Below are 21,561 nucleotides of genomic sequence, written 5' to 3'. Positions count from 1 at the left end.
ACAAAGTTACAAAATTAAATGACATCGCTCTTGTGAGATCCCAAAATACATGAAGTATCTATCGGTAGTTTCTCTTCAGTTTCCTATAAATCAGCACTTTGGGTGTGGTGGTGGGGAGGCGGTTCTCTCTGTGCCACTGGAGATGGTTGGGGGATATCAGTATGTTCTGTGGTAACAAAAGATACCCTTTGATTTGTCTTTGTTTAGAAACACGGTGACTTTACTCATCTTTTACTTAGCTCCAGAGACTTGAGAAACAGTCTGGTTCTGGTTTGAATGAATTCACCAGATAATTTTATTGACGGATAAGTAACAATTTACATACGGTTTGCTTCAGAAAAAAAAGTATCTGAGTTGGTCTGCCTCATGATTTATACTGATTTTCTTTCTGTTCCCTGGGTTAGGCATAGAAAATGAATGCTAAAACAGTTTCCATGGTAGAAAGAGTCCCTGGTACTTCACCCCTACCATTGTCAGCTTTTCTACATTAGAGTTCTGCTATCTTCATAACACAGTATTTGTTTAAACTTTCTCCATAAGATTTCTTTTCTCCTTATTCTTCTAGGCTTTGTTTTCCACCTCTAATTTCAAACATTACATACAATTTTAAAAGGAGCAGGAGACACAACTCATATAGTGCGAAGGGGAAGAAAAGAAGATAGAAAGTAAAAGCTGCAATATTGCAACATGTACTTATAGAGCCTAGAGTATGGATTCCACTCATTCGCAAACCCAAACAACCCCAATTTTGTCCTTTTCTATTTTAAAGATGCCTTTCAGGGCTTGAATGGAGCCTCAAAATAGGATTCATTGAAATCCCTTTCAGTAACAAAAGAGGCACAACAATACAGCTATTAGAATGCTGAATAAAGCCCAGAGATTCAAAATATTGGCACAGTATGCGTAACTACTGATCCATCAGCTAGGATATAGTAGATTAGGTCCCCAAATAATGATTTTTGTGGTTCCAGGAAAAAAAAACAACTAACAAAACAAAAAGACTTTTTCAAGTGATAGGAAACTAGTTCCTTTACTCTGAATAAATAATCATATTCTTCAGTTTAAAATACACTATTCTTTTGAAGTATGGATAGAAGAAAATACATTTCTGAGAGAACAGAACCTTCAGCAATCTGAAAGCTGTACAATCACTTACAATGCAACAGAAAGGAATCATTCACACTCTGAATACATACAGACCTTGTAATCCTCATAAAACTGTCACATTCCTTTTTTCTGTATAAATTTACATTGAAGTCAATTACAAAGGCTCTGTTTATTTTATTAAGAATATTAAAAACTCTTTGCTAGAATACTATGGGGCTGTGACTTATCTCTCACTAAAGGTATATCATCTGTTATATATTGTATAGCAGCTATACATTTATACTTTTAAATATAGATTTCATAAGGTATAAGAAATCAGAAGCATGCATAAGACTCTGCTCAGCTATTCAAAATATGTTATGATAATTTGTAAAAAATACAGCAGTAAAATGAAGCTCTGCAGTTTTAAGTATTATTTTCATCATATTTTGACTAATAAAAACACTCATATGTATTTCCCAAAGAAGGAAACAGAGAAACTCTAAGAATCTTCCTCACATTATTGATTTCCTTGCAATGGAACCATACTAAATTTTTGCTTCCATAAATGCATGGTTTCACAATCAAGAGTTTTAAAAAGGTAATAAAAGGTTAAAAAGGACAATGTCATTAACTGAGAGCTTCAAACATCCAAAACTTGTAAGTTCACCAAATAATTTTGAATTGGTCTCCAAAAATGACATGAATAACTCAGCTTTAATTTCTTACTCTATGCAAATAGAAGAGTTATTTATAAAGATCTTTCTATGTAATTTTGCAAATCAAGAGATACATGGTTTTCCACTTACTACTTCACTTTATTCATCATCTTTAGTGCATTTATTTTCCAAAAGAGAAGAAAGCAGTATACACTGATTTTTAAAGCATCATATATAAATTTTCCAGTAATAGCTTGAAAAGTGAAAGTGAAAGCACTAGTCGCTAGGTTGTGTGTGACTCTCTGCAGCCCCATGGACTATAGCCCACCAGGCTCCTCTGTCTATGGAATTCTCCAGGCAAGAATATTGGAGTCGGTTGCCATTCCCTTCTCGAGTGGATCTTTCCAACCCAGGGATCAAACCAGGGTCTCCCACATTGGTCTGTTCATTTCTATGTGATTTGAGAATCAGTTTTTCTCCAAGCTTTGCTACTTGGATGTTTAGGACAAGACATCATTCTGTATTGTCAGTTTTCAGTGAATAATGACCTTTCCTTTTCCTGAGGATTTTCATAAACTGAGCTAATTTTTAAATTTTTTTCTTAATGTATTATCTGTAATCAGATACTTTTGCCCAAACAATATACTGAATGACTATAGTTTAAAAAAGAGAGATTAGTTTATGATATTATCTTTTAGTACTAACCTAGTTCCCAATCTCCTGGTTCGTAGCCCCATAAAAATTGACCTTATTAGTTTTCCAAAAGAAGCAGCATTGACTGGATCCAGTTTGTGTTCCTGACAGTGTCGTAGGTAGTGGTTGTACAGAGTGCTTCTGGGAAGGCTCACTCCTTCTGCTGTCTCGTAATTGTCCAACAGCCACTGGAGCTAGTGTAAACAAGACAAGGTAAACACAGAGAAACCGAATCATTCACCAAAATGCCTCTAAGACACTGCAACTACAACACACAGAAATATGTAGAAGATCTTCCTCAAGCCTTATGACAGGGAAACTGTTGCAATTTGGAGGCCTGTGTAATATGAATGTGAAAACTCTTGGAAGTTTAGATAGCTGACCAGCATTTATTGACCTCAGACCATGTCCATTCCTTCAAACATTCAAGTACCTATACAGACATACTAGTTTTCCTTGTATTGATTCCTACTTTGGAGATAAAAACCTCTTCAAGGAATTCAAATAATCTCATTAACTGTTTATAAATATAATTCGTAATTGCTACAGGAATAAACATATTACCAAGCCTGGCAGCATGGTGCATAATATATCTTCAGTGCTGGTTTGTTACAACACATAATCAGCAGGCTGCCTTGTATAAATTTTTATATTAAGGCTCTATTCATTTTTATAGAACTCTAATTTACTTACACAAGATAATACAATTACAGCATATCTACTGAGACAAATTCTACAAGCAGTAAGGAAAATTTTCAGTCTTTTCTTCCCCAGAAAGAAACTCACTAGACACTGATTTTAAAAAATTATGTGTAACGAAAAGGGATCACTTATTACAATCATTTGAGTTTCTCTATGTTTTTTTCATAATTTTGGAAGACACACTACACTGGTAGTTGGAAAGCAATGTTTCTTCAGTCTGTAGTGCATATTTTAGTCTTATGGGTGGCCAATAACATCATGAAAAGATGCTCAACATCACAAATGATTAGAAAAATGCAAATCGAAACTACAATGAGGTTATCACCTCACACCAGTCAAAATGGCCCTAATCAAAAAAATCTACAAACAATAAATGCTGGAGAGGATGTGGAGAAAAGGGAACCCTCTTACATCAATGCTGGGAATGTAAACAGATACAGCCATTATGGAGAATAGTATGGAGATGCCTTAAAAAACTAGGAATAAATCTACCGTATGACCCAGGAATCCCACTACTGGGCATATCCCCTAAGAAAGCCACAATTCTAAAAGACACATGTGCCCCAGTATTCACTGCAGCACTATTTACAATAGCCAGGACATGGAAGCAACCTAGATGTCCATCTATAGATGAGTGGATAAATAAGTTTTCATATATATACATACACACAATGTAATATTACTCAGCCATAAAATGAGCTAATTTGAGTCAGTTCTAATAAGGTGGATGTACCTAGAGCCTGTTACACAGAGTGAAGTCAGAAAGAGGAAAACAGACACTGTATGTTAACACAGACATATGGAATCTGGAAAAATGGTATTGATGAGCCTATTTGCAGGGAAAGAATGGAGATGTAGATGTAGAGAATGATCTTGTGGACACAGTGAGGGAAGGAAAGAGTGAGAGGAACGGAGAACGTAGCATCTACACATATACACTATCATGTGTAATATAGCTGGTGAGAAGTTGCTATAGAACACAGAGAGCCCAGCCTAGCACTATTTGATAACCTAGAGGGGTGAGATTCAGGGAGGGGAGGGAGGCTCAAGAAGGAGGGGATATCTGTATAATTACGGCTGATTTGAGTTGTTGTACGGCATAAGCCAACACAACATGGTAAAACAATTTTCCTCCAATTAAAAAATAAATTAAGAAAATAAAGTTTTATGTTGTCCTGTGTATTTTTAAAAAATCATTTCAAGTACAGTATGTGCAAGAAATTTTTAGAAAAATCAAATCTAGGCATATATTACCAAGTTTCAACATTAGTAAAATTAAATCATCAATCTGTTCATTATTTATTTACAAACATGTATGCGTGCTCAGTCATGTCTGACTCTTTCACGATCCCATGGACTGTCAAACCCAGGTCTCTTGCATCTCCTGCACTGGCAGGCGGATTCTTTATCACTGCGCCACCTGGGAAGCCCTTATTTATAAAAAGAGAATTGAAATAGGTTTAAATAACTTTCTTAAGGCCATACATGAACTGTCTCAGGGCCTGATATAGTTTCCAACACATTTCCCTAATGACTCACATATCAGTTATTGCTACAAAAGCAGCATATATGTCACATATTACTTGTCTAAACCAAATTTCCATGCCATATATATGAAGTGTGATAAAAAGTTGATATTCTACATGCAATTCAAGTTAAATATATGTTATGGAAGTAAAAGAATCCCTTTATTGAGCATCAATTATTAGCCAGGCAATATGCTAGGTGCCTACCAGATGCAAAAATGAATGTGACCTCACCCCTGTCCTCTGGTGATTCACAATCACATACTAAAAATGATAATGTGGACAGTCAAATAAACTAAAGCATTTCTCCATTTTGCTTACATAAAGATTTGTGATCAAACTTCAAACCTACACTTTCAGAATCATAATAAAAAAGACCATTAAAATGTTTTCAATTTTTTTTTTCCTTTAACCAAGACAAAGGATATCCCAGAACCATTTCAATTTCAAATATTCATATATGATATTTATATGTAACTAAAACTTATGTCATTAAACCCAAATTGATGTTGGCTTAGAAAACATGGCCACTAAGCCTAAAAGAGCAGAGTACTTTAAAAAAAAATAATGTTCTGTTCAGGAAGCCTTTAAGTTCTCTATGAAGCACATGTGCATATCAATACATTTAAATATACCTATTGCCTCTGAACATATACAATCATCCCCTAAATTTTTTTTTAAAGATTATACAAAATAAGCCTTTATTTTTATAATGGTCAAAAAACTAAGAATTTTTTTTATATGAATCATCTGTAACCTTACTATCAGTAAACAGCTTTTCTGGAGGCATTCACACATGATTCCTGAATATTCTACATGACACATAGAAAAAGTTCACATATACATATTCACTTAGGGTAAAGAGAGGAGGTAAACTGATTGGGATATTCAGTTATTAAAGCTCAGACTAGTATTCCGCCTACAACAGTGGGTCAGTACCTCTCTTTTGCACTCCTTTTTAAATTTTTAAGACTTCATTGATTAAAAGCACAACTGATGGAGGCAACGCATAAAACATGGCAAATTAAACCTGTTTCACATATTTTACCCACATGCTTCAGTAAGATAACCGGGATTGGAAAGCATTGTCTCCTCACTTAATAGTGTTAGGACAGCTCTAGTGAACCATATTGCACAAAAGTGATGACTCTTGTTTTGTGTACACGTACTAGATAGAGCCTTCTATTGGTATTCTAAATACATAAAGGATATAGAATAAATAAAGAGTATCAAAATACAGAATATATATAGAGGAATATTCTACGAGGAATTAAATTCCATGAGATCAAGAAATATAAAGAAAATACTACAAAAGGGCAAATGTATTAAAAACTATAAGTCTTTTTTGAAAAACAGTAGTATTTTGCAACTGAACTAATGAAGTACCTACATCCACAAGCATGAAACAGACAATGCCAGTAAAATGTCAAAGTTAAAAATGTCAAAGATATGTTTATATACATATACATATGTGTCCTCACATAATAATGCATATTGTCAAAGCCAAAACGACATGATTATTTATCAAAAAATAAAAATCAATAAAAATCAAATATTTATCCCTTTGCTAATGAACAGAACATATATCTATATAGGAAGTATTGATTTGAAGGACTTTTTTCAGAAATGGAAAAATAATCAACTTTTAAATGTGAACTTTATAACCAAAAGTATACAAATAATAAAAATAGATTTGATGTAAAATACTTTTAATAAGATATAAAGTAAATGAAAATAATTTATTTAATCAGATACAAATTAAATTTTTAAAAACTGCCTTAACAGTTTACTAGTCTCCTTGCAATATTTAGTTACTTAAAAGTAAAGATAAATATCTAAAAATGAGTTTATTAATATCTCATGATCAAGAAAATTGTCTTTTAAATAAATTTTAAAAATCTATAAAATGATTTAAAAAAACAAATCCAAAATAAAATATTTGAAGGGTACTAGAATAAACTGCCTTTTGTAAAAGTGAAAACTTGTGCCAAAATTAAAGTTTAACATAAAATATTTTTAGTCCAAAGGTATGTTTGCACATATAAAAATGTTAATCAGGCCATTCTTAATCAAAGAAAAGCTTCCACAGAAATAGTAAGATAATTACAGCACAGGTTGACTTAAAATACTCATAAGCCTAAATAATATTACTCAAGCCCCCAGTGAGTAACCTGGACAAAACTACGTTTTTATTGGATTGGCCATGTGGTCCTCTGAAGTGGCTACGCAAGTCACTGAATTTGGACTGGCTGTTTTGCAAACATTGTTTTTATTATATAGTTCTACATTCTTAAAAATTCTTCTTCATTTCTAATCTAGTTTTTAAAACTCTGAGTTTATTTGTAATATGTATTTGTGTGTCTGTGTATGTACACACGTGTCCATATGTGCATAATTACACACATACTATGTACACAAAATCATTAGTGGTTTGAAAAATTCCACAAGGGTGGATATTCTAGTGGATATAATATAAAGTTTTACAGCAGCAAAGCTAGGCTTTGTTCCCTGTGCCCCGTTTGCAGGAAGAGGAACTCTTATTCCTTGCCAGAAGCCTGGAGATCTCCTGGGAAGAGCACAGGGAGGTCAAATAGAGGTAAAAGCCCTGAAGGATGAGAGGTGGCTCTGCCGTGGCCATGACAGCTCCAGCAAGGAAGCCTGCCAACGGCTGTACAGACAGGGGTAGTGCTCCTAGAAACTCACTGTGGAAGCAGAAATTGGTTTAGGAATTATACACGATTTTGAGATTTAGCTGAGGAGTATAATCTACATTCTACATGCCAGCATTTAACCTTTGAGTTTTGACACAGTGATGAAACTCTAAGTCACATCTTTGAGTCTAAAACACAGTATTAAGGACTAATTTTTATAATAAGAGAAACTGGGCAGTTAAATGTAACCTGAAGGCATTTACTCCATGTGTTACCCCAGGGAAGTTAATGCCTGTTATAAGATACATTTTCCTTGGGTTTTGTCTTTAATAAAATGTATTTGGACAGTAATTCAATATCCTTAACATTTACTAATTTAGAAATAAACCACTGCTATTTCTTTCACTCATTCATAAAATGTCTTAAAAATATTTGTTTATATTTATGATTTTGAAAGCCTATGAAATACCATAGGACTTTTTAACCTTTATCTTTAAAACCTGAGTATTCTACTAATGAACTAACAAATTCATGTAAGGGTCGAAACCAAGATGCATCTTTCAACCTTTGCATTTAATCTATATTAGTCAAAGTAGATTAAGGAAGATGAACAGTTCCTATTTTTCTCAAAGGGAAATACTGATTGACAAATTAAAAAAAAATACATATTGCATTCCCCAATTAACATCTAAATGTAACATTTGGCATTTTTTCCCAGATGGATTATTATCCATTAGGATTCATTTTAAGTTCAGTTCACTGATGATATGCATTTTGACAGGTCTTATTTCCATCATAACTTATATTTACAACACAGCCAAGTCAAGGGAAAGTGAGCATAAAACAACATTTTGCTTTGAGCTGAATATATTTCAATAGCTAAAATGCAAAATTGATGAAACAATTATTTGCTAAATTGTGAAAGGTATATAAAATAAATGCCTAAAGCTATTTATATATTTTAAAGGGAATTTTTAAAATGTACAAGCTGAAGAATGTTACATAAAATTTAGGAACAATTAATTTAAGAACATTTCTGCATATAAATTTATAATCCAAAATATCCCAAATTGGATACAGTATAACCATTAAATACCAATTTATATTAATTATAACTAAGAAGGAGTATAAAATAAACTTAAATCTGCAATGAAGAGAATTAAGATATTCTAATTCCATTTAGGAAGAGCACCCATCATTTACCCATAACATTTTCACATGCCAAAAAACTTAGAAATATTTAAATAAACTAAAGGCTCCACATGAGGAAATGACAGACCAGCAATATATTCTTTCATTCAAATGGTATACAGGGAAAAGACCACTGTCTATCAATAAGGCTCACACATACGCCTAACTGAAGTGCACTTCATAACAAAGAATGCACGTATGAGTCCCCAGATAAATGCACGCATGATTGGCAAAGATATTTAGACTACTGAAGGTAAGATAAGGTCTTTTCCCATCCATTATTTGTTTCCTATGTTTAATCATTCAGCAAATATTTAGTGAGCATCTACTATGTACCTGGCACTGTTCTAGGCACCAGGGATGTTATCAGTGGACAAAACAGATCAATCTTTATTGTCTTAGAATTTTCACTTGTCAATAAATATTTACCATGTGCCTGTATGATGCTATTACTGAAATAAGTGCCATTATGTTAATAATGTTAATAGAACATGGCATTCAATGTAACTACTCAGTCACTGGTGAGGTTGGATATGAGAAAGACGAGTTGTAAATGTATTTTAACCTGCATGATAACAGCATGATGATGATAGAGTAGCAGTACAAAATATTCTTAAAGTACAAGCTTTTTTAGCTTGTACTAAAAAGGAGTACAAGAATATGCTGAACAGGGATATAAAGCTTAATACTCACTCCATCTTCTAATGTGTAGAAAGAGAGGTAAAAAATGAAGCAAGCAAGCTAGATTATACTGACAGGGGTTATTTGTTTGACTCTAATAAAAGACTCCTGAATTATTGCAAATAATCAAATACATAATGAGAAAATGGAAAATCTATTCTATTCGATATTGTAAAATAGAATGACAACAGACTTTCAGCTCAAAAATCATGACTAGTAAGTATGGAACACAACTTATTGATAATTTCTCCTAAGCTGTGCCTAATGAAATCGGTCCTTTGTAGAAACTGATGTCAGGGAACTACCATCATAAAGTTGAATTCATGTCCACTTCAAAGAATCCCACAAACCTCATATATTTCTGTGTCATATATAGTAAGGGATAAAGGTAACTTCCAGTTTATTAACATTGAAATTGTTAGCCATATTAAACTAAAAAGAAAACTCTTCATACATGTTTTTTATACAACTGAAGATCACCAATTAATTAACAGAATTTAAACAGAGGGTATTTAAAATGCCCTCACCAGGTGATTATCAACTGGAATGCATGTAGTAGCTTATTCCTTGGATAAATCTAAAAAAAATTAGGAGCATCACTAACTTTCCAAGGACAGAAAGACAGGAGGACCTTTTTTTCTCTGTTAGGGTAGAAACAAAACCTGACCATCACCAGAAACACTGACTCCTTCTTCACTACTTATATTCATATAAAGAATCATTTTCATTTCCAAAGACTTGATTATAAATGTGTTGTTTTCAAGTAAAAGTAACTGTACCTCAGAGGTGTAATAAAAGTGAATCAGGGTATTTAGAGAAAGATTATCACTACATTAGCAACATTTATGCCCATCTTTCTATATAATGAAATGCCTCTGTCAGTTGTAAACAGTATGAGAGTTGCCATGCTATGTGATAAAAAATACAAAGCCAAAGAGTAAAAAACATGTCTCTGCTGTTTATGCAGATTAACTCACACATTCATTAACATTAGCGCTTCATGAATTTTGTAAGATAATAACAATTTTAAAATATCTGAAAAGTTTAAAAATCAAAACATACAAGAAAAAATTTTCTTATATCCACATTATTATTCATAAAAAAGACTAATTAATTTGATTAATTCAAGTTAATTGAAGCATATCACATATTTTACTAAAATATATATCTCAAACGAAAATGAGATGTGAATTGAATATTAAAGCACAAATTCTTAGATGTCTGAAAGTTCAAAAAGTAACTGGAAACTTAAAGAATTTTTTTTTATACCTCTGCACATTTTTGACCAAAATGAACAACACTTTCAACACTTGCCATTTTCAAAACAAAACACCAGGTGGTCCTCACCCCTTCCCCCAAACAAACATTCTAATAGTATATAGTAAATCAGCCTCTACACACAACCACAGATTCATGCCAACACAGCAGGAATATGCCTATGAAACATATTAATATAAAAGAGTGATATACTGCATACAAATTTTCAGAAAGGGGAAAATCACATTCCTTAAACTTTCAAAAGAAAGGCCAAAATATATATTATTTTAGAATTTATAATCTATAATTTTCACTAAAATTGTAGTCATTTTCCAAGTGCATTAACCTGTTTTTATTTGCCATGATACCTCTCTTTGGGAAAACAAACTACTTCATCTAAAAACAAATATGTAAAAACATAATGAAATATTTTGTGTTACATTGGAATATAAAATTTAAATGTTTGAAAATCCACATATTTAAAAAGCATAATGAAAACATTTTCTATAAGCTAAAGTATTAAAGTTTATAATTAATGATATTTTATTTCATTTGTGTGATCCAATTTTGGACTGTTCCATCACAAAATATGGGGAAGAATTAAAAATAACTTATCTCTAAATTTAAGAATACATTGTCGGTTGGGAGGGAAAACTCTAATTCTTATTATACTGTTACTGATACTAATTTAGAAGAACTGTCTAGACAGATTTAAGTCTAGGTCTATTTACTCTTCCTCATATATTCAGAAATCATGATAACAAAATAATTCTTTATCAATTTTCATTGATTCCCCAAAATTTGAACATTGAATGAGAATGTTTATAGTTTCACAAATGGTTATCACTTTTTTATCCTCACCAGTGTTATAGTGATGCTGCATCTGGGTAATGGTTAAAAGCTTTAAGAAATAGTAACAACAATAATACTGTTTTATCTCAATTATTAGCAGCTTATGGCTTATTTAGAGCCTCACTTCTTCTCTTGGCCCAGACTCATTTTTCTTTAAGTCTTAGGACCTGAGCTCCTCTAGGGAGCTGTTTCCTGCCCACTGGTAAATACATCATTTTAAACAGTTTATCATTGGGTTTGGCATTAATGTTTTTCCACTTAAAGGATATTACTGGTCATACAAATAGAGACAACCATTTCTCCATCTCAGACATGAAGATGCAGATTACAAACATTTGCTTTGTAACATTATAAATAAATACCACACTAGAAAATTTAAATCATCAACCACTTTTTACCAGTCATGGCAGCTTGTTATTAACTTGGAAATGTTATATCTGTACCAAAACAGTACAAAATCCTATAGTATATTGTGGGCTCTATTTTTAGCTAGTCCACTGTACAAAAATGCCATTAAGTGATATAGAGATCATAAGCAGCTGAGAAAGGAAGGTTAAGAAGCAAAATAAGTAAATAAATAAAACAAGCATTTAGAAGCAAGCAACACATGCAGAACAAGCAAGAGATTAGTTTACATGAAGAAGAGGCAACTTACATGGCTGTTGAGAAGAGAGCTTCTGTGAGTGGACAGACCGTCAGACTTTTGCAGCGTCTCAATCGCCATTTCAATCTGATAATAGATGTCATTAAAAAAAGGGCTCAAGACAAGATAGTAATAAAAGGCTCACCAGAGAATTTTTGATAGATTCTTTAAAGTTCAATTTCTCCTTCAATGGTGGCTAATGAATAGCTCTCACTGAATGTGTATTTCCCCCTTCCTCCCCCCAATCCCAGAGAATAACATAAAAACAGGCACACTAATAATAAGCTCAATCATAAAAGTAAACCTTTTTGAATATTCACAATTATAATCAGAACGGAGACCTGAGGAGCAGGAACCCCAGTGGACTGTGCTAGTTAAAACATTCTTGACTTTCATAGTTCAAGATGTTAGATAGTAACCACTCTCTCTCTAGTCTCCCACCTAAAAAGTATTTAATATTTGCCCTATTCTGTTACAAAAGGAAAATAGTACAGATTCTGTATTTTACATACATTAGTATTTTAATGCAAATGTGCAAAGACACCTTTATTAATGTTCAAAAGTTACTAAATCTAACCATTTCTCTCTAAATCCTGTATTAAAACTTGGAAGTGGAACATCATTAGTATGGACACGTTTAGATGTAAGCATGGATCCTATATCATATTTTAAGATGTGGTGGTGAGGCAGAGATATTAGAAATGATAGCAGAAATGAAATGTAGAAGAGAAAATAATTCAGAGCCAACAAAGAAAAGGGACAACCACAGAAACAATTTTATTCTGTGTAATCTCAGTGTATGATGAGTAATCATAACACCTTAATTAAGTAGGAGGTACCAATAATAAATGAGATGTGCTGTTGATCCCTTCATATTTAAAGATAAGTATCTCTCGGCTCCTAGCACTACAGCATTTACTGTAAGATCAGGTTCCAAACACCCTGTATTTGATTACTGGAGTTTATTAACAATATTAGCTAAGGTTAAATTTAAAAATCACACTATATAAGAAAGAAATCATTATTTTTCTTTTTGCTACCTGATCAAATCAATACTCATATAAGCAGTTAAAAATATTTCATGCTTTCTAACATAGATAAGTTATATTTTACACTAGCTATGGAAATTAATGATGCCTTGAAATTTTAACATACTGTCTACTCCTATCTAAAAAAAAAAAAAAATGGATGGCAAAATCCATAGCAGAGCAAAGTCTTGTTTTTCCCACCAAGTGTCCAACTTCTTTATGGTAATGATAGAATACTGTATAGATAGAATGTTCAGTCTCCATTATGCCAACATTAAATTTAGTTTCCTTAGGAATTGGTAGCTTTAATTTTATGTTATTTCCTCAAGTTACTGGTTCTTCTTCCTCAGAGTTAATAAAATGCAATACAGAGAAGAATGTTAGGTTAGAAATTATAGAAAAATACTCTTAAATATGTATTAAAATAATTCATAAGCTGATAGAACACAATTTATTATTTTGTTAAATTTTTTTAGATCACACACTTAAGTAAACTGGCTTCAGAAATACTCTTTGCCAGATGGAATGTTAATGTATTTCATCATTATACTTGAAAATAAACTGATGAAAATGATACTGTACAAGCCAAAAAAATACATTACAGAAAGAGTAATGTAAATTCTACTAAATTTACTAAATGTTAAATTGTAAAACTAAAGAATCTCAGTATTACATCTCTTAAAAGGGTATCAATAAGTACTACTGCTTTCAGAGAGAAAACATGTATCAAAAGAATTCTGAGAAGTCCCATCCTCAACTGACTGTAAATCTCTTCTAGGAAGAATTTGCTCAAAACTTTAATTTGCTAAAATGCCTACTTTTTTTAAAAGTTTGAGTGTGGAAAATTTGAAATTAGATTTTAGTCTACTTAAAAATAAAATGATCTGTTTCTTTTGATTTTACAGGTTTAGGTGAAAGGTAAAAATCACCAAAAATCTAAGAGCAGACAGAGCAATAATGAGGGAGAGATCCACATTCAGATTTGATTTGCTTGTTAACAGCAATTTCCATTTCTTTATGACTAAAGGATTTGTTGTTTTTGACAATTAAAAATTGAGTGCAATAAACAAACATTTTCCATTTCTTCCCTAAACTAATTAAACTTTGGACTATAGCTTAGCTTGTTTTCTTTCCTTTTTTTGGAGAAATAAGTTCTCTGAACTAAGGTATATTATAGCCCAAGTTGTGTGTCTTAACCATCCTAGGACTGAGTGCCTAACAGCGCACACGTCCTCTCCACGATTATCTAATGCTAGGATATGTGTTGCTTTGGAGTTTAGACTGGTCCATGGTGATCCTGTACTATTGCCTCATAATCAGATAAGAAGCTATGGCAACTACTCTTAGATCAAATGGTGGGATGCTCTATTTGAGATGAGATGTTTGGCCTGGAAAGCCAGGCTTATAGAGCGTTAAGTGTGATTACTGGAGTGGGTGAGACTTAAAACTCCCTGTGTGAAAGAGCAGGTAAGAAACTGATATACATTCTGGCCACAATGGGCACACAAATTCTTAGAAAAATAAGTCTTTTCTGGAAGATAAAAAAGGATACTTAGTAATACATTAATACTTGGGGTGAATTAAAACCCTCCAGATTCACCAGCTAAAACAGGATTCCTATGAGAATGGGAATCTACTCTGAGGGTGGTTATCAGTCAGAGAGAGAAACCCTTGCTCTACTGTTACTGCAGAAACATTTTCAGAAACTGGAAAAGAGGATTTCGCACTGTGTTTAGACACATCACTGAAATATTAGAGGACTGACCAGCCTCTGGGTCAGAAAAATGATAGGGATCAATGAAAAGTTTTCCAGCCATAGGAGTTACAAGTGTGGGATGACGAACCTCAGATGCTACCCCAACAGAATGCCTGGCAAAGTCTGAAGAGTCAGAAATCAGGAAATGTGGAGAGCTTCCTACATGCATAGGCCAGGTTTCTTCCCGACCACACAATAGCAGGAAGATAGAAGACCTCTTTGCAGTGTGCTGCATGACAAAGCACTATGAGCATAATTCTAAAGATGAGACCTGATTTGAGCATTTGCTGTGAATATTTTACAATGAAGACTATTTAGGGAAACCCAGATTTCATCAGCAGGGACACTCATGAGTTTTGCTCTGAGTAAAGCTTAATTTGGGTGAAGAAAGAGAGGAAGGTAACACCAGTTGTTATGACAAAACAATGTCTGGGCTTGTGTCACCAGTTAGGAACTGGAGAATTAAAGTAAATATAGGTATGACTTGGTTCCCACAACCAAACACTGAATTCTCAAAAGACAGAATACCAGGGCTTCCCTCATTTGGGCAAAAGTTTCTCCATACTAAGAATATGACCTAAATATCAGGCTGCAGACTCTTTTCCAATCACTGAAATGCTAACATTGCCTTGTTAGAATCAAAGGACAGGTGGAGAGTCTCCAAGCATCCAGGGTAACTTGAGACTAGTAAGATATTCACCCAAGAATCAGTGTCATGATAAGGACTTAAGAGAAAAGTCACATCAAGACCTTAAGAAAAGAGGATGAGAGAGCACAGGAGAGGGGTCAGATGCTGCCTGAGGTCCGGTAAATACAGTGTTTGTATTCTCTTTTCTCAAGCTCAAAGAAGAGATCAATATTGTACTTTTACTAAAGCAGCAAATACTTTTAAAGAGAAAAATGTAACAAGAAAAAAGCATTTCCCCTATTATTTATAATTCCCCATCGTTATTTATAATTGGTATTTATGGTTCCCTGTTGCCTTTTCACGCAGGAGAATCCTTATCACAGGATGGCATCTTGTTTTGCAGAGCTATCATCAGGCTTTAAGTGCTCTGCTGGAGGGCTGAGAGATTTGAGGAGACGGAGACCTGGGCAGAGTGGAAGGGAATGCTCACTGGCAGATGATGGGCAGACTGGGGAGGGCAGGTGGTGCACTGGGGCTCTGGGGGACTCTGCAGTATGTGACCCTGAACCCTCAGCTCTTTCCTCCACAATATCTTCAGTAAAATTGATGCCACTCGCACATACTTCAGGTACAAGTAGTCAAAACTGGCTGGAGCACAGGCTTCATTTAGGGGCAGTTGATGCTGTCATAAAGGTAAATTTCAGGTTCAAATGCAGAGAAACTTGGAGAGGTATTGAGTCTTTTATTTATTGTTGACATTAATTTTGTCATCACCATTACTTCTAAGAGAGAGAGTTATTTAAGTAATTCTGGAAACAGTTGTTTTAAAGCTAATCTTATTTCAAACATCAGGATGCATCAATGTTGGGGAATGTCAATCACCTTCAGTGAAAAGGAAAAGGAAGGTTGACCTCAAACTGAGAGATGCTGAATCTTTTTGCAGGAGTTGCACAGGGCCAAAAAGAGGCTCCCCTGTACACGTGATTTATATACATATTACGGGCATCTATTCCATGGCCCAAATAGAATATCATATGTGTGGACAGCTAGAACTTTGTCTTAATGTAAATATCAACCATTCAATTACGTGCCATTAACAGAAGGAAAAAGAATAATTATATCAACTTATTCATTGTCTATAGGTCAAGGCATATTCTAGTGACTCTGAAATGGCTTTTTAAACTCTTTTAAAGACTAAAGGTCAAGACTGATATATTCAACTACCACTATAATTAAAATTGGTCTCATGGTAGAAATTATTTCCTTTCTAGAACTAAGAAAGCAATTTAAAAATAGAAATAATACCATGATGTTTTATGATTTATAAAGCCTTTTTAGATTAAATCTCATTTGATCTTCACTACAACTTTGTGAAACAGCAAAGGCAAGCAATATTATCTCCTTTTCACAGGTCAGAAAACTGAGTGTCTATGGGATTATATAGGTATTTATACACCTGGAGACTGGAATCCAAGATTTATCACTCTACATTCAACATAATTTCCATTTTATGCAAATACAACATGAACACTAATCAAGTAGAAATATCACTGCTGAGGAGTGGCTTGTAAGATTAAAATTTGCTAAATGATTTGCTATTAACAAGATTCATTTTCTAATAGAAAGGACTTGAATATGATTAATAAGCATTGCTTGAAAATGATTTCAAAATGATCAAGTTACAAAGCAACAAAAAGGTTTGAATGATAGTTAATTTTACTTATAAAATAGTTATGCAATGATTGCATTTTCTTATTAATATAGGTTATTTTGTTAACCTCACAAGTTAACTTTTTTTTTTCAGAGAAACATCATGTTTGTTTCCTTGTAAAAGAAAAGTAAATTTATTAGAGAGACCCAATGAGGATAATACACTTAAGATTGGAAATTTCCTTTGGGATATTTTTTCTCCTGAACTCTTGACTTTACATTTTGTTTGAATTTGAGATCAAGTAAGATACAAATGGGTTTCCCTGGTAGCTCAGCTGGTAAAGAATCCACCTGCAATGCAGGGTACCCTGGTTTCATTCCTGGGTCAGGAAGAGCCCTGGAGAAAGGGATAGGCTACTCACTCCAGTATTCTTGGGCTTTCCTTGTGGCTCAGAAGGTAAATAATCTGCCTGCAATGTGGGAGACTTGGGCTCGATCCCTGGGTTGGGAAGATCCCCTGGAGGAGGGCATGGCAATCGACACCAGTATTCTTGCCTGGAGAATCCCCATGGACAGCGGAGCCTGGTGGGCTACCGCCCATGGGGTTGCAAAGAGTTGTACATGACTGAGCGACTAAGCACAGCACAGCAAGATACAAATATTTCTACTGGGTGGCTTGTTTAGAAAAAATACCTGTGATCGCTGACATGAGCCATGTGACAACTGGCCTTATACCTGTTAGAAATGACCACCTCCTGGTGTGTTAGTGTACTGGACGGCAGGGCACTTTCACAGTAAGTACTTCAAACCAGGAGCACAAAGGAAAACACTCTTTCACTCTGCATTTAGTCTATATAATCACCTCACAGGTGTTTTCCAAGTGTGGTCCCAGACGCTTGTTGGAATCATCTGAACATGTGTTAGAAATGCAAAACAACAATAATGAAAAACAAACAAAAAGAATGGAGCTCAAATTCAGTGCTCTGTGACAACCTAGAGGGGTGAGATGGGATGGGAGGTGGGTGGAAGTTCAAGAGGGAGGAGACATATGTATACCTGTGGCTGACTCATGTTGATGTATGGTAGAAACCAACACAGTATTGTAAAGTAATCATCCTCCAATTAAAAATAAATAATTTTTTTTAAAAAGAATGAAAACTGCATCCTGGCTGCTCATACATGTTGCTGATGCTTTGATCTCTTCTTCAGTTCTTCCAAAGCAGCACTTTTCAGAAAGTAAGGTGTAACCCATTAGTAGGTTATGAAATCAACTACCCTGACCAGCATTTTTTAAACATTAAAGAAATCAAAAAGAGTAGAAAAATACTCAAATATCCTGGCACACAGTATGTCTAACTTTGGCTTCAGTCCTCCCTATATGAATGTATATTATGTATATAAGTCATATGTGTGTGCATACAAGTGTGTACTCATGAATGTATGCATGTATGTATGTGTATGAGTAGTAAAAGGCCACAGTGTAAAGGTATTTTCACTGTAGACTGTGGCCCCCAAACTTTGAATGCTCTGCGTGAACAGTTAGTCCCTTCTAGTAACTGGATCCCTTCTAAGGATCTACAAGTGTCTCTTGGGCCCATGAATCCCTACGATGCAGACAGAAACAGCTCACTGAAGCTAAAGTTGTGAATATGATACTACTCTGTAAGTTGTACATTCAACCAATATAGAAATCAACATGTGAATATATTACTCCATAGCAATATTAAACAAAAGTTTAACCAAAAGATTCAGGACTGGTTGTTAACTCTTAAAAAAATTTACAATGCCCAGAAAACACACCTAACCAGTTTTGCTTTTCATCTCTTGAACCAGAAGTAGCTAAGACAATACCTTAATCTTATACATTAAGCCTTTAGAGAAAAGAAGTCTTAGATCTTGCAAATGTTTAACTGCATGAAATTTTTTTTACTCAGTTATAATTTTATGACATCTAAAATTGTTTTTTATTATTTTGCTTTCAACCTGAAGTTTTGGCAATTTTGTATCCCCTCAAGCTAATTTGAAATATTGATAAGAAAAAAAAAACATCTAGAGAAGATACTTGCATGAACTGAGTATGTTCTGAGAACATTTGGTTTAACTAGGTAAACTGAAACCATTGTCGTCTTGGGCTTCCATTGCTGCTGCTGCTGCTGCTGCTGCTAAGTCACTTCAGTCGTGTCCGACTCTGTGCAACCCCACAGATGGCAGTCCACCAGGATCCCCCGTCCCTGGGATTCTCCAGGCAAGAACACTGGAGTGGGTTGCCATTTCCTTCTCCAATGCATGAAAGTGAAAAGTCAAAGTGAAGTCGCTCAGTCGTGTCCAACTCTTAGCGACCCCATGGACTGCAGCCTACCAGGCTCCTCCATCCATGGGATGCTCCAGGCAAGGGTACTGGAGTGGGGTGCCATTGCCTTCTCCATTGATTATTCTGTAAAGCCCACACTCCTCCACCCTCACCAGGACTCTGTGAGACTGGCGTTACTGGTGCATGAATATAAAATTAATTTTAAGATATCAACTGTATAAGCTCTAGGGATTACAATCACCCTTCAGGAATCTGCTGGGTTAGGATTAGGTGATAGGATTTAAGGCCAAATTTATATTTTCAAATTTAAGATTTCAAATCTGCCTTTTTCAGACTATTCTGAGTACTATGATCATTTTCAGTTTATATTTAGTTCATATAATCATTAAAACAGAGGTTTTCTCTAAGTGTAATTCTGGATCAGCATTATCAGAATCACCAGGTGCTTAAAAGAAATGCAAATCTTAGGTCCTTCTCCACACTCAATCAAAAGGCTAGAGGGTGGGGCCCGGCAATGCATTTAATCAATGCTCCAAACATAATGTACATTCAAGTTTGAAGAACACTGTACTAAACATACCTCTTGATGAAAAGTGAAAGAGGAGAGTGAAAAAAGTTGAGTGAAATGTTGAGTGAAAAACTCAACATTCAGAAAACTAAGATCATGGCATCCAGTCCCATCACCTCAGGGCAAATAGATAGGGAAACAATGGAAACACCGACTGCAGCCATGAAATTAAGAGACACTTGCTTCTTGTTTTTTTTTTTTTAATTATTTTATTAGTTGGAGGCTAATTACTTCACAACATTGCAGTGGGTTTTGTCATACATTGATATGAATCAGCCATGGATTTACACGTCTTCCCCATCCCAATCCCCGCTCCCACCTCCCTCTCCACCCGATTCCTCTCGAAACATCCCACCCTCGCCTTCTCCCACAGAGTTCAAAAGTCTGTTCTGTATTTCTGTGTCTCTTTTTCTGTTCTGCATATAGGGTTATCGTTACCATCTTTCTAAATTCCATATATATGTGTTAGTATGCTGTAATGTTCTTTGTCTTTCTGGCTTACTTCACTCTGTATAAGGGGCTCCAGCTTCATCCATCTCATTAGGACTGGTTCAAATGAATTCTTTTTAATGGCTGAGTAATATTCCATGGTGTATATGTACCACAGCTTCCTTATCCATTCATCTGCTGATGGGCATCTAGGTTGCTTCCATGTCCTGGCTATTATAAACAGTGCTGCGATGAACATTGGGGTGCACGTGTCTCTTTCAGATCTGGTTTCCTCAGTGTGTATGCCCAGAAGTGGGATTGCTGGGTCATATGGCAGTTCTATTTCCAGTTTTTTAAGAAATCTCCACACTGTTTTCCATAGCGGCTGTACTAGTTTGCATTTCCACCAACAGTGTAATAGGGTTCCCTTTTCTCCACACCCTCTCCAGCATTTATTGCTTGTAGACTTTTGGATAGCAGCCATCCTGACTGGCGTGTAATGGTACCTCATTGTGGTTTTGATTTGCATTTCTCTAATAATGAGTGATGTTGAGCATCTTTTCATGTGTTTGTTAGCCATCTGTATGTCTTCTTTGAAGCTATGACCAACCTAGACAGCATATTAAAAAGCAGAGACATTACTTTGCCAACAAAGGTCCCTCTAGTCAAAGCTATGGGTTTTCCAGTAGTTATGTATGGATGTGAGAGTTGGACTATAAAGAAAGCTGAGCACCAAAGAATTCATGCTTTTGAACTGTGCTGTTGGAGAAGGCTCTTGACAGTCCCTTGAACTGCAAGGAGATCAAATCAGTCAATCCTAAAGGAGATCAGTCCTGAATATTCATTGGAAGGACTGATGCTGAAGCTCTAATACTTCGGTCACCTGACGTGAAGAGCTGATTCATTGGAAAAGTCCTGATGCTGGGAAAGATTGAAGGCAAGAGGAGAAGGGGACGATAGGGGATACGATGGTTGGATGTCGTCACCGATAGACATGAGTTTGAGCAGGCTCCGGGAGTTGATGAAGGACAGGGAAACCTGGCGTGTTGCAGTCCATGGGGTCGCAAAGAGTCAGACAGGACTGAGTGACTGAAACTTGTACTAAACAAGATCAAATCTTTTTCTTTGCCAGAGTTAGGCTGCAATTAATCACTGCAGATGGTGATTACAGCCATGAAATTAAAAGACGCTTACTCCTTGGAAGGAAAGTTATGACCAACCTAGAGAGCATATTAAAAAGCAGAGACATT

General features: G+C 34.9%; 1 protein-coding gene across 1 annotated transcript in view; it reads right to left on the bottom strand.

Annotated features, from left to right (window-relative positions):
* RFX3 (regulatory factor X3) overlaps window positions 1–21,561 on the bottom strand; it is a 308,381-nt gene that overhangs the window by 75,992 nt on the left and 210,828 nt on the right. The window contains exons 6-7 of the mRNA XM_061132931.1: window positions 11,954–12,028; window positions 2,451–2,632 (exon numbers count right to left, since the gene is read on the bottom strand). Of these exons, the coding sequence (XP_060988914.1) occupies window positions 2,451–2,632; window positions 11,954–12,028 (257 nt within the window). The remainder of the gene's footprint in view (window positions 1–2,450; window positions 2,633–11,953; window positions 12,029–21,561) is intronic.

Source organism: Dama dama, chromosome 29 (assembly GCF_033118175.1).
Source record: "Dama dama isolate Ldn47 chromosome 29, ASM3311817v1, whole genome shotgun sequence".
NCBI lineage: Eukaryota > Metazoa > Chordata > Mammalia > Artiodactyla > Cervidae > Dama > Dama dama.
Note: the sequence above shows the minus strand (reverse complement) of the source record. Positions and strands in the feature narration are given on the sequence as shown.